This window comes from Haliaeetus albicilla, chromosome 10 (assembly GCF_947461875.1).
Source record: "Haliaeetus albicilla chromosome 10, bHalAlb1.1, whole genome shotgun sequence".
In the NCBI taxonomy this organism is placed as follows: Eukaryota; Metazoa; Chordata; class Aves; order Accipitriformes; family Accipitridae; genus Haliaeetus; species Haliaeetus albicilla.
The window spans coordinates 17757034-17769518 of record NC_091492.1 but is presented as its reverse complement, the minus strand read 5'-3'; the positions used below and the strand labels follow the sequence as shown (position 1 = coordinate 17769518).

Sequence of the window (12485 nt, the reverse complement as noted above, 5' to 3'; positions counted from 1 at the left end):
AAACAGTCAGGCACCAAGTACTGCAGTAGTAAATTGAGCTGGAGCAAAGTGGTTTTCCTTTCAGGACAGGTTCAGCTGCTCTGAAAGCACAACAGAGCTTCTTGCTTGGAAAGAACAGTCTGTGCAAGTGCATGGTTACGCATTCTTACGCACTTGTTGCAGAGCCTATGCTGGCGGTGGAGTTTGCTGTTGTGGTTTGGGGGGGCAGGTTCACCAAGATCTGGCAAGATAAAACAAAGCCTTCCTGAAAAAATTTGCTTTACAGAACTCGAAAATGGGACTTAAGGGAAGAATGCTTAGCATGGCTTTAGCAGCAGTGATGTGGCAGGGCATTGTAGGGACAGCACAGGGACTTTTCTCTCATTTGATACTCCTACTTCGCAGTGCGCGCTTTGCCTGGTAATAGAAATGTGAAAATGTGAAAGCCTGTGATTTGGTGTTTTAGTGGTAGCTGCATGACATGCGTGGTATCTGTTCCTTGAAGCAAAGACTCTAGACGCCTGCCTGCTCCGGGAATGCGTGCAGAAATAACTACCAGACTAGCTGCTTTTTGGAAGTGCCGTTTAAGGGAATAAGGCACACTAAGTGCCAATTAACCAAATGCTGATAATCTCTTTCTTTTCTATGCTCAGTCTGTAAAAGTGCTTATCTTCGTCAACAAATGTTCATACTTGAGAATTTGGAGGAAATGACTCTATGGCATCTGAGAGGATCCTTTTAGATCACTCGTGTGTGAGAGGAGTTGCGCCTCAGTGGGAGTAAGTGGGCACTCCGCCCACTCCAGCCTGGGTAGATCTCAAGGTCTCAGTGTGATACAGTTTCTCTGATTCACAAAATCTTCTGGTGTTAGTGTTCACTGGGGGCGTGGGAGCTCAACTGGAATGAAGGATAGACAAAAGGGGATTGTTTGGCTTTTTAATTTTGTGGAAAGAATGGGATTTTAAGAACAACACTGCAGATTCTCATTCTTCCCCTTATTGACCTTCATCTCTTTAAAACCATCATCTCTTTTAAAACCAGGTCCACTTGGAATAGTAATACGCCAGCTACTCCTAGCTGCAGCAATCCTCTGGATCAGGATCACCTGCAGAAATATTATAATGCGTGTCAGGAAAGATGTAGTAGAGCTGAAATGTCTTTTCTGGAGAACAGTCTCTTTTTAATGGACACTTAATTTCCAAAGTCACCTCTAGGTCTGTGGGCTGGCTTTGCTACATGGACAAAGTTGAAGAGATAACACTTGGATATCTTCCATGTACAGACCTGGGGACGCAGAGTATGTAATAATAATAATAATGTTGAATCCAATCTACTTCTGACTTCAAAGAACATCTGCAAAATTACATCTTATCTGTTTGTTGTTTTGTGTTTGTTGGTTTTTTTTCAACTTTTTCTGTGCCAGGGATGGGGTAAAGAAAAGTTTATCATGGCATGCATTAAAGTCCAAATATTTATTTTTCTTTCAGTTTGGAAACAATAACAACTACATGAATATGGCAGAGGCAAATAATGCATTTCTTGCTGCAAATGAGGTAGATGTTTTTCTTTTTTATCTATGCTCATATTCTGCTGTTTGCTGTGATAATTTAACAGACTTTGAATGGATGAAGAGTGAAGTGCCGAATTTCTGTGTGTTTTATGGAGCACAAAATAAAGACTTTAATGAGAAAGAAAATAACCTGACAGCTCTCCATTACCAGTCAATTTAGCTGTCCATAAGGCTGTTACTTACATAGCATGTCAATAGAAACAAATCTGCTTTATGTATGAAAAAAATAATAAACAGAAGGAAACAAATAAAAAGCACAGTAGGTGTACACTTTGAAAGCAAGCTTAGTAATAGTCATTACTAGCTAATGTGCTAATTTCTGTTATAGATGCAAACATTTTAATTTGGGTTCTTAATACTTGTATAAGTTAGAAAACCAAACCCAGCTTTGTTGCCTGAAGTGTATGTGCTGCATGAAGCAAACTTCTGCCCAGAATCAAGAAGAAACCCCGGGGCCAGGCTGGTGGAGACTGGCTGGGTTGTGGAGGTGATGTATTTAATCACTGCCTTTGAGAATGGAACCAGGAGAAAGGTATGGCAACTAGAGTCTCCACGTATTTGTTACAGTGGTGCTGCCTTATAGCCAGTTAACAGACTCTCAACATGCTAATACTGACCCCAGCTCCAGACAGAAACACCTTTTGCTCATCGCTAAAACCCAACAGCTCTTAGTCCAAGGGGAAGGATGGAAGGTGCAAGATGCACTCTCTAGTAATGTGCATAGCAATATGGAGAACAAGAACGAAGTATTTATCTAGGGTGCATGCCATAAGTGATCTTCCCAACACCAGGACAGATTAGAAAACTGGGCAGCCTTGATTTTACATGTCGTAAGTGGCGATTCATTCACGGGTATTCTTGTGCACTTTTAAAAAAGCCATCTCAGAGAAAATAAGCAGAAAGGTGTAACAATAAATATGAAGGTTAGAATTAAGAGTCGTATTTTATGAATCTTTTATACAATGGTCACCATCTCTCTTTACCCAGCAAGACTGCTTAGATAAGGGAATATTGTTTGGCACTAGCTCCAGTGTTATTTGTGATAATGAACACAAACCCCATCTGTAATGACAACATGATGTTTCTTTCTGTAGAATTTTTTTCCTACATTTGAATCAAACATTGATGAAAGCTCTGCTGCCAGCAGCTGTTCAGAGACAATTTAATTCCAGCTGTGATAATTCACCGTGTCAGACATTGGCTGTTATATGTTGATACAACAGTTCTCCAGATTTGCATTTTTATCAAAAGGAACAAATGTTTTGAACGTTTCAGTACAGATGGCATTTAACCATGCACACAGTTTTTTAAAAAATGTGTACAATATAAATATTTGAAAAGTTAATAACTTTAAAAAAATGTGATTGGTAAGATAAATCCCATAAATGTTATACCATCTTTTCGTCATAACCGCACCTTTCTGCAATCCCAAATTGCATACTATTCAGGCTCTTTTTACAGACTGAATAGCCCAGTGATTTGAATTTAAGGCTACTTCACTAAGGGGCTTGCTTTCTTCTTAGATTACGTCTATTTTGTTCTCAATGTTAGGTCTGTTATATGTTTTTTAAAAAAGATATATACTTATTTAGACAAGTTATATTGTGAGAATTAAATTCACATTTAAAAAATGTTAGGGTATTCATCAATTTACTCTCCTATTTGTAGTAAGCTGTAAGTATTAAGATGAATGCTACTTTCCTAAGTAAAATGTTGTATTATTATCTAGCTGTGTTATATATTTACACAGTTGTCCTAGAGTTATTCTGTTAGATGGGGGAAAAAGATGCAGTTCTTACAATTACTACTGTCTCATAAATATGTCAGGTAAAGAGAGGTTCAAACGTACTATAATAATACTGATTTCACTGAACCCTTTTGCTTGAACAAGGAATAAAAATATGATTAAGTGTTAGTGTTCACATTAAAGCGTGAACCTAACTTTGCAATTACTGCATTACAATGTATTTAATTAGAGTGTTTTTACATTAACATGAATGTAGCTTTCTCAGTATGATTTTGGACCTGAGCACTGCTGAGCTAGAAGCCCATTTTATTCCTGTAAATAATGCCTTAGGAGTGTAATCCTAGAGCACGTTCAGGCTTAGAAGCCACACATTTGCTTTATGTTTTCTGTCTCTATGTCATGATTACTACAACCCATTTTAAAGCACCTTAAATATTTATTGAAATAATATTTCAAGTGTTAATTACAGTGGTAATGAAAACAGCCAAATGCCACATATCAAGAATGAGTGTTTATCCGTATTGTTAATGTGATATGTTAGATTTCATTAAGCAGTAATGGGGTAGCAAATGAGTCACAAATTACAGTTGCATCTGTTACTAGACCACATTAGTGCCAAAATAACTGCAAATGCAGCCATAGGGTTGTGTTCATTAGCCAACCACTTCTCCTGGCCAATCCATCCTTTGTGTTTGTGAACTATGGGGTCCACAGGAAGAAAAATTCACACCTTTTGTAATATAGCAGCAGGCAAGTCCAATGTCTCCCTAATCCAGGCCCAGCTTTCACATCCAGAATTAAGTTACAGTCCTGCAGTTTGAGCAAGATGGGTAGCGTCTCGGCAGACTCTGACGGTACTGCAGACTGCAGCAATCTGGGACCTCATCATTTCTGGTGTGAGACCAATAATGACAGCTGACAGGTTCTATATGCAAGCAAAGGTTTTTCTTGTGTTTCAGTTTCCGTCTTCTCTCAAGCGGTTATTAATTTATATCATCATTAACAGTTTGAAGGATGACAATTTGCAGCAGTTAATGAGATCTTTCACTGAACTTATCATTTTTAAATTAACTGGCATTAAGTCATTCTTTCAAACAATGTAAATAATACATAAAACAATTTCCACCCCCCCCAACACGAATCCTGAACTAATGCAAGCAAACAAATCCCAGAGCAGCCTTGCATGTCCAGAACACTACAAGAGTGCCTATTTTAGGATTGCCAACTGCCCAGTTTGATCAAGACGGTCCTGATCTGGGTACATTTAAAATGGCCTAATTTCAGGCACTGAATTTCTATTATTAAGTAGCAGTGGACCTGAAATAATATATGAAAGTTCATTTAACTTGCAAGAAATTTGAATAAGCATAGCTCATTTGTTTCCCAAATAAAAATCAGCTATGTTGAAGCCAGATACAGACTCTACTTGAATAAAGATTATCTTTGACAGACACATGCACACGTACAAACACGCACAAACCCTGAAGATAACTGGCAGTAAACGTTTTGCTCAAGGCATCTTAACAGGTGTTTAGTTCGTAACAAACCTACTGTTCAAACAAAGCTGGCTTGCTTCAGAAAACACTGGAAGCTGCTGTAGTCACCCTCACTCTTTTATACATGTCTCTCCTTGAAATTACAGTCCTTGTTTAAAAGGGTGCATTGTACTTTTGGGATGGAAAAGAAAAGAAATAAAGACCAGAATTATAATATTTCTTGTTTATAAGTGGATGAGAAGGAAACAAAAGATGTGAAATGGTCAGTGCTGAATTAATGTTGGACATGTGCTACAAAATTGTCAATATTTTATGAAGCATGAGAGTAATGTAAGCTGTTTGTGCTATTTTACTAACATATCAATAAAGTGGCAATTTGTTATACAGCCAAATCCAATGTAGCTGATATTCAGACTAACAACAAAGACAGATGTTGCTAATTAAGTACGCATTAAAAAACTGTTAATTCTGATACTCCATTAAAGCCATATGATAATGAGACTTAAATCTTTAATCAGAATTATCCATAAACCCCTTCAGCATATGAAACTTAAAAATTTTGTTGCATAGAGAGTTTGCATTGAGAACAAAACAAGATTTGGACTGCAGGTCCGGAGGTAGTTGCTGAGAGCAGGGTGCCCTAACGTGGTTTGCCTTGTCCTGTTCTCTTCTAGCAGACGTTCCATACGCCGAGCCTTGGGGACGAGGAGTTCGAAATCCCACCCATTACCCCCCCACCCGAGTCAGACCCTGCACTGGGGATGGCAGATATCCTGCTGCCCTTTCAGGGCCTTGGTGACCAGCTGCCTGCCCAAGGAAATGAATTTACACCTCAGTTTCCCCCGCAGAGCTTGGATCTTCCCTCTATTACAATATCCCGAAATCTCGTGGAGCAAGACAGCATCATCCACAGCAATGGATTGCATATGGTAGGTCCGGTTCTTTGTGTGTTTCCATTGCCTAATGTTGTCTGTCAAAGCATAGTAATGTAGATTTGTGTCATCTATCAGTTTTAATTGATCTCTCGGAAGATCTGTGTGGTTTCTTGGTATTGTAGGCTGACCAAGCATTTGCCAATGCTCTGTATCGTGTGCAGGCGTGTTCTGTATGAGTGATGACACGTGTTGTCAGTGTTACGCAGCAAACGATACACTATTGCTCAGTTCCCTAAAGCAGCTGGCAAATGGTTAAGGGTTTAATATTGGTGGATTCAGGAAGATAAACGTGGTGGTTAACGTACAGCGCAATGCTGTAATGCGTGTGAACAGATATCTTGTGAAGAAGCAGTCAGGCTTTATAAACACAGAATTTTAATTTTGGGAATGGACTTGGAAGCCCATATCCACTGGCATCATATGCATCCCAAGTGCTGCTAAAGTTCAAAAACGTGTTATACAGTTGACACTGGCATCGAGAGTTGAAAGACCAATGTGTTGGCCAGGGTGAACTACAGCATTTAGAAGGAATCGCTTGTCTGTATTTCAAGAATAGGACCCACATCTGAAAGCCATCAGGATATTTTGAAAGTGCGGTATTGAGAGTAGCTCAGAAAGGGAACAGTATGCCAGTAGTAAAAAAACATGTTATTTCCCTATATTCTGCATATTCCATGGGCTAATTCTGTATAAATGGAAACTGATTTTTTAATATTTTTTTTTAAACTCGTAATAGAACTGATTGACCATACTCAGAAATACAGGGCTATAAAAAGACTTTGTTCAGTCCAGTGCTGTTGTTGACCACAGAGGCTGGGGCAGGTTAGGCGTGTTCTCCTGTTCCTGGGCTGTTTCCAAGCCCTCCAGAATGGGGAGGGACGGTCTGGCTGTGAGGAAGGGCTAAGTGACAGGGACTGTGAGGCTAATTCCAGTGATCATTCCTGTTAATTAGAACAATCAAATCCAAGGCTGTATGGAATCTATACACACTGTATGGCTGTGATCTCAGTGGGAGGCTATACAAGGCAGTTTCCACTTTCTTGTTGCATTTCCCTTTCAGCTTTGGGGGATCTCCATGCTTGGGTTTCTCTAAGCTTTATGCAGTAACGTTCATACGCGCGGTGATGAGACACAGCTCTGAGTCAGTTTATCACACTTAGCATTTTAAACTCAGTGGTTACAATTAGAATTAGTTTCTGTATTGCATATTGAAGACAGAGTGAACGTTTAGCTTGAACAGGTATTTTACATCAACTATATTCTTTCTGATTAGCTGTTTTATATAGGACCTTTTGCTAAACTTGGCGTAGTGAAAATGCAGATTTACTGCTGGGCTGCAATAAAGGTCATCATGTTGTCATGTTAGAATTTCGTGTAAATCTTTTATTATTATTATTATTCTGGCAAGTGAAAATTAATTGAAGATTTACAAATCAACAAGTAGCAAATATTTCTCTGGAATTCTGCAGGCTGCTGGCTTTGTTGCAAATTTTAATATTTCCTTGGAGGTCGTGAAACGCAGCTAGCACTAATACAGAATTAAGCACAAACTCCTCATTACTTAGGAGGTACAGAATTCAGTAATTCCATAGATAGAAAGCAGGGACTGCTTAAAACAGGCCTTGAAGGATACGATACTTCTTTTCAGATCCCATTTTCCATGGGTTTTTATATGCACTGGACATGTTGGGTGACTACTAAAGAAAGATCAGGTAAATAAAACCTGAGAGTCAGGAATGTTATGCGTGAAAACTAAAGTAATGGAGCGTGTGTACACTGAACACAATGAAACTTGCTTAGAAATGTGTAATAAATATCACAGGCTGGATCAGTGTTGTGTTACACGTATGAGTATCCCCTCAACGTTATCGAGTGGTTTGTAACCTGACCCAGTTTTGCCTTTTAATTTTGCATCCTTTCACTGAATGTGATTCTTCCATGAGTATATGCTGTCACCTTAACAGTTCCAGCCAGAAGAGGTCTCCTGGTTAGATATCTCTTCTCTCACCTCTTCTTGCACTGGCTGAGAGGCTTTACATCTTTTCCTTGTTTTTTTCTAGACTGTGCAACGTAGAAATTAATGGCATAGTTTACATTGATTTCCGTGGTAAGAATTTGTTCCCATATAGGTCAAAGAGTAGATCTAGAGAAGCTCATGCCGCCTTCTCCCAGTAGTCCAGTGGTATTTTCCAGGATGATTGCCAGTTCAAAGCTGTGGGTTGTGTGTGTTTGGCTTCAGAGAATTGATGAGGAATTGCATGATTTGATATGGAGGAGCCACATAGGGAGGTTTGTGTGTCAGACACTTCCCCACAACCACTTGATTTGTTTTATGCTGTGAGATGGAGTGGCCTCTGCCATTGTATTTTAGTCAGTAGCCTTTTTCTCTTCTGCTCCTAAGTGCTGGGTAGCTTCAGGAAGTTTAAAAACGTTAACAGAGGGTCCTTGCACAGGTTTCCCCTGAACTCACATAGCCCTCTTTAGTAGTCAAATTTTCCAGCAGTTAATCTGTATTTCAAAAATAGAAAATGAAAACATTATATCATATTTTATGTGAAAAATGTGCACTTTATTAAACTGGTAAATATTTATTAATGATATTAGAATTCATCTTTAAATTAGACATTTCATGAATTACCTTGCCTTGGAGCTATAAAAACTTTATTACAGCAATAAAAAAATGTAAAGGAGGCATTTTGACTATGAAATTTCATTTCATGGTCAATTGAATTTACTATATCTGAAAGAACTAAAGATGGGGTTGTAAAATAATTACGATGTTCGTATACACTTACAGAACAATGTTCTTATCCAGCAATACTAGGATAGTCTTATTTAAAGGCTGTATTAATAGTGTATTGCTAATCACTAAAGCTTCTTTAGCTGAATACAAACTTAAATTATTTTAATATGAACTGCACTGAGTTTATTGGTTATCTTGTGAAGCATTAGAGAGCTTTACTGTAAGCAATATTTAATTTAGATAAATGTAGTCCTACCCTGTTGAAAAGTCTGGTAGAAGAATTTCACCTTGAAGAAATGTCATGAGATTTTAAATCACAAATGTTGAAAAAATAAAATGGGCTTGGACAGAATTATGATTAATACTGTGTGTCTTTGGCTTTTTTCTATGTACTACCTGACATGTTCACCTATAAACTTGAATGCAGAATCACCAGAGGCATGGTTAAAAATAGGTTATGTCAAGGTTTTCCTATGTCTCCCTTAGGGTATGGAGTTGGCTAGCTACCTTGTAATACTTCTGCAAGTATCTCACATATTTCCCACAGGAAGACCAAAGTAAAAAAAAAAAAAAAATTCCCTTTTTAACATATTCTTTGTGTATTATTATACTGAAAAAATCATTCACAGTGCAAGAAAGATATTTATTCTCAGCATACATGTGGCCTAGCAATTATTAAAAGATCGTATTGATGAGTTAACAATAGTTCATACTATTGAGATATGCATACTATGGAAAGAGTGACAATTTGTCACACTGCTGATTAACTTCATTATTATTGGCAACAAACAACACATTTATCTTTCTTAACAGCCTTTTTCTACATTTAAAAACAGACAACAGCAACAAAAAGAGGAGATAAAATGGAGACAGTTTGATTAATTTTAATATTTTATTAATATGCGTATAAAATCCTGAAGTTCAAAAACGAGTCGCTGAAAAATGGAGTGTTGATGTACATTTGACTTCAGAGAACACATGGATTTACATGATGCAAATATTATCCCTATAAATACTTGAATATAAATAAGTGGAAACAAACAACAATATCCTCGTTAAAAATCAGTCCCCAATATTTTATATTAATGCTCTGTTTTCTGTTGAGCTGCCCATAGAAAAATTATTTTAATCTGCAAACTGTGGCAATTCTGTAAAACTACAACTTGTGCTCCTGAGGGTTCCTTTTTTTAACACCTCTCTATAATCTGCCCAGCCTGCTGAGTAGCATTGACATCAGTAGTACATCAATTTCAGAAAGTGGATTATTTTTACTAGACAGCTATTGTGACATATTGGGTCAGTCATAAATGAAAGATATTCATGCAAGCATGCAATACTTGTAATGAAGTCTCACTCTGACCTTCTGTATGATTGATTCTGTAATTTAGTTTTCTCAGGCAGTGCCTGAAATGAAATGAAATCATGTTGAACAAGTTTTGAATACCCACAGTGCACCAGGAGAAGAAAAATCTGCAGCCCCAGAGGCTTGAGAGAGAGCAGCTGAACGATTTATCTCCATGCTATTATAGCCTTTGCCAGCATTCAACATTTCTTTTTTTTTTTTTTTTTTTTTTTCTTATTTGGCTTAAGTACTTAATTCTGCAGGTAGCTGTAAATGGGAAAATAAAATGCTGTTCAGATTTAAAATGACAGGACAGGAGTATGTGCAGGGGACTGATAAAATATCTTGAATAGAACTGACCTTTCATGTAGCTGAAAGTTACTGGGGGATTCATCCTCATAATTACCATATAGATTATTTTTATTTCTTTCCTGCAATGAAACATTTCAGAGAGCAGTAGTGCTGATTGAATGAAAATTGAACTTGTTAACATTCTTTTCAGCTTAGCCTGTTGTACATAACAGAAGGTTAGCTTTGATGAATTTCAAAATTCTCTTTCTGATATCTAAGAAACACACAGAGAAATAATTGTCTCTTTTCAGTCTGATTTTTTTATTTTATTCAAAAAAAGTACAGATGTTACAAAGACTGATAATTTTAAATATATTGCTCCCTATATTACTTATGCTGCTAGAGCAAATGTGTTTCCTATTTGATGAAGATTTGAGCCTGTTTATATTTTACAATTGTTGTGGTGCTGTCAGTGCATTCAGGATTCTGCACAGATAAGGCTAATTCATAGTGGAATGCGCTCATCTTTAATTACATTACTACTTAGGAGTGGCACTGTGCTCAAATCAAAGACATGATGGTGACTATTGCTTTTATTTCAAGAAGAGGCTTTTAAAATAAACAGCTCAATGATGTGGCTTTAAAAAGCTGAGTTGCAAATTTGAGCTTATTAAAGGCTGCATGCAATAGAAATATCATTAATGTTTCAGAACAGTGGTGCCTTGTACTTAAAGGTCTAAATCTTTTTTAGTAATTTAAATTCCCAAATTACTAATTAACCGACTAGATTGACAGAAGATTGCAAGAATAAAAGCTAAAAAAGTTGCTTTAAAATTGGCAAAAGACAGTTATTTCACTACTCACTGGACTGCGTGTCTCTAATTCATTTTAATTTTCCTTTACAAAGAAACTTATTTGTAAATGTCTTTTAATACCCAGTCTGTAATCTCCTATCTAGAGAGAATGGAGTACGTTTTCAATTAATACCATGTTATAACAACGTTGTTTAATGTGTTGCAGATGAAACAGTTATTTCATGGGTCATTAATGTGTTTAACGCCTGGAACGCTCTATTAAAACAAGCCCTTGTTATTGTTATGAACATGTTTATTGTCATCTTTTAAGACGAAGCATACAACTAATTCCAGAAAGTTACAATTATTCATTTATAGGAGTAGCAACTGTTCTTACTAGAAAGAGAGATTATCTTCCGAGTTTTCTTGTTTTTATTTTTCCTTTGATTACTATGGTGGTTTACTAAACTCAAGTTTTAAATCAACAGTGTTAGCCTAGTTTGTATTGGACTTTCCCGGCAGAAATGGTAGCTGCTATCACCTCTGTTTTTAATAATTGGTGGCACCAAGAAAAATTAATCTCAAAATTAAGTAATGCCAAATTAAATGATGCTCTGGTGGCTCAGATCATTGACATTTGGCTATATACAGAACCCTTCACATGGTGGTGGACAGTCTGTAAAATTAGACCTTTAGGGCTCCGTTGGGATTTTGCAGCTCTGGTGCCCACTCTGGCTCAGCTCAGCGCTGTGGCAGGCTGGCTTCTGCCCACACGTCTGAGCTGTGTGCTTTGCTGATGGACTTTCAAGTCAGTTTTTTTTGATTGCTGTATAGTTAAATATTTTATTTTACGTCTAATGACGTAGTTGTGTGGTTTTTAGTTACCTTTTGGAGAGCGTGTGTGCACGGCTCGTGGGGGGCCTCGGGGGAAGGTGGACAATGGGCTGAGAACCCTGGAGGTAACAGAGAGCCCTGGCTTCTGCACAGAAGCTACATGCTGCGACTTTAACGTGGTATGAAGACAGTGCTAGCCTGATGACGTACAAAATAATAGGGTTTTAATAGTGTGTAGATTTTCACATCCTCAGTGACACTGTAATGCTTGGTGTGGGTAATATAGTCACTTTTCTGAGAGACGTGCTCTTCCCTCCCTTCTCATCGATACAGACACAATGGGCCATCTGTTAATGAGTTGTTATAGTTGGAGAAGGAAACCTATTCTGGTGTTCTTTTCGAAAATAGGCAACTCATAGTAACGGCAAGAAAGGACCTGTCCATAAGAAACAAAGTGGCAGCAGTTGCCAAAGACATCTATCTGAATAGCAGGTACTGCTGGTGCTAAAAAAAGGAAATAATTAAAAAATGACGCAAGCAGTTTATTAACTATCGAGATACATGAGGGACTTATGCACGAAAGAAGAGAAACACAGTAACATCGGCAGAACAGTCTGGGAAAAAAACTGTGACTACTTTATATTAACAATGCCTAAATCAAGATCCATCAACTCCAGAAAATATTGTGAGGTGCCATATGAATATGTGGAAAATGATACACCCCAATGGGAAAGCTGTCAGGAATTGGAGCAGA

The 12485-nt window shown here is 37.6% G+C and overlaps 1 protein-coding gene across 5 annotated transcripts in view; it reads left to right on the top strand.

Annotated features, from left to right (window-relative positions):
• TOX3 (TOX high mobility group box family member 3) overlaps nt 1–12485 on the top strand; it is a 113920-nt gene that overhangs the window by 55698 nt on the left and 45737 nt on the right. For 3 of the 5 annotated variants that reach the window (XM_069793653.1, XM_069793649.1, XM_069793651.1), the window contains exons 2-3: nt 1467–1532; nt 5467–5721. In XM_069793653.1, coding sequence (XP_069649754.1) covers nt 1467–1532; nt 5467–5721 — 321 coding nt within the window. The remainder of the gene's footprint in view (nt 1–1466; nt 1533–5466; nt 5722–12485) is intronic. The other 2 variants (XM_069793650.1, XM_069793652.1) reach the window with 1 other exon arrangement.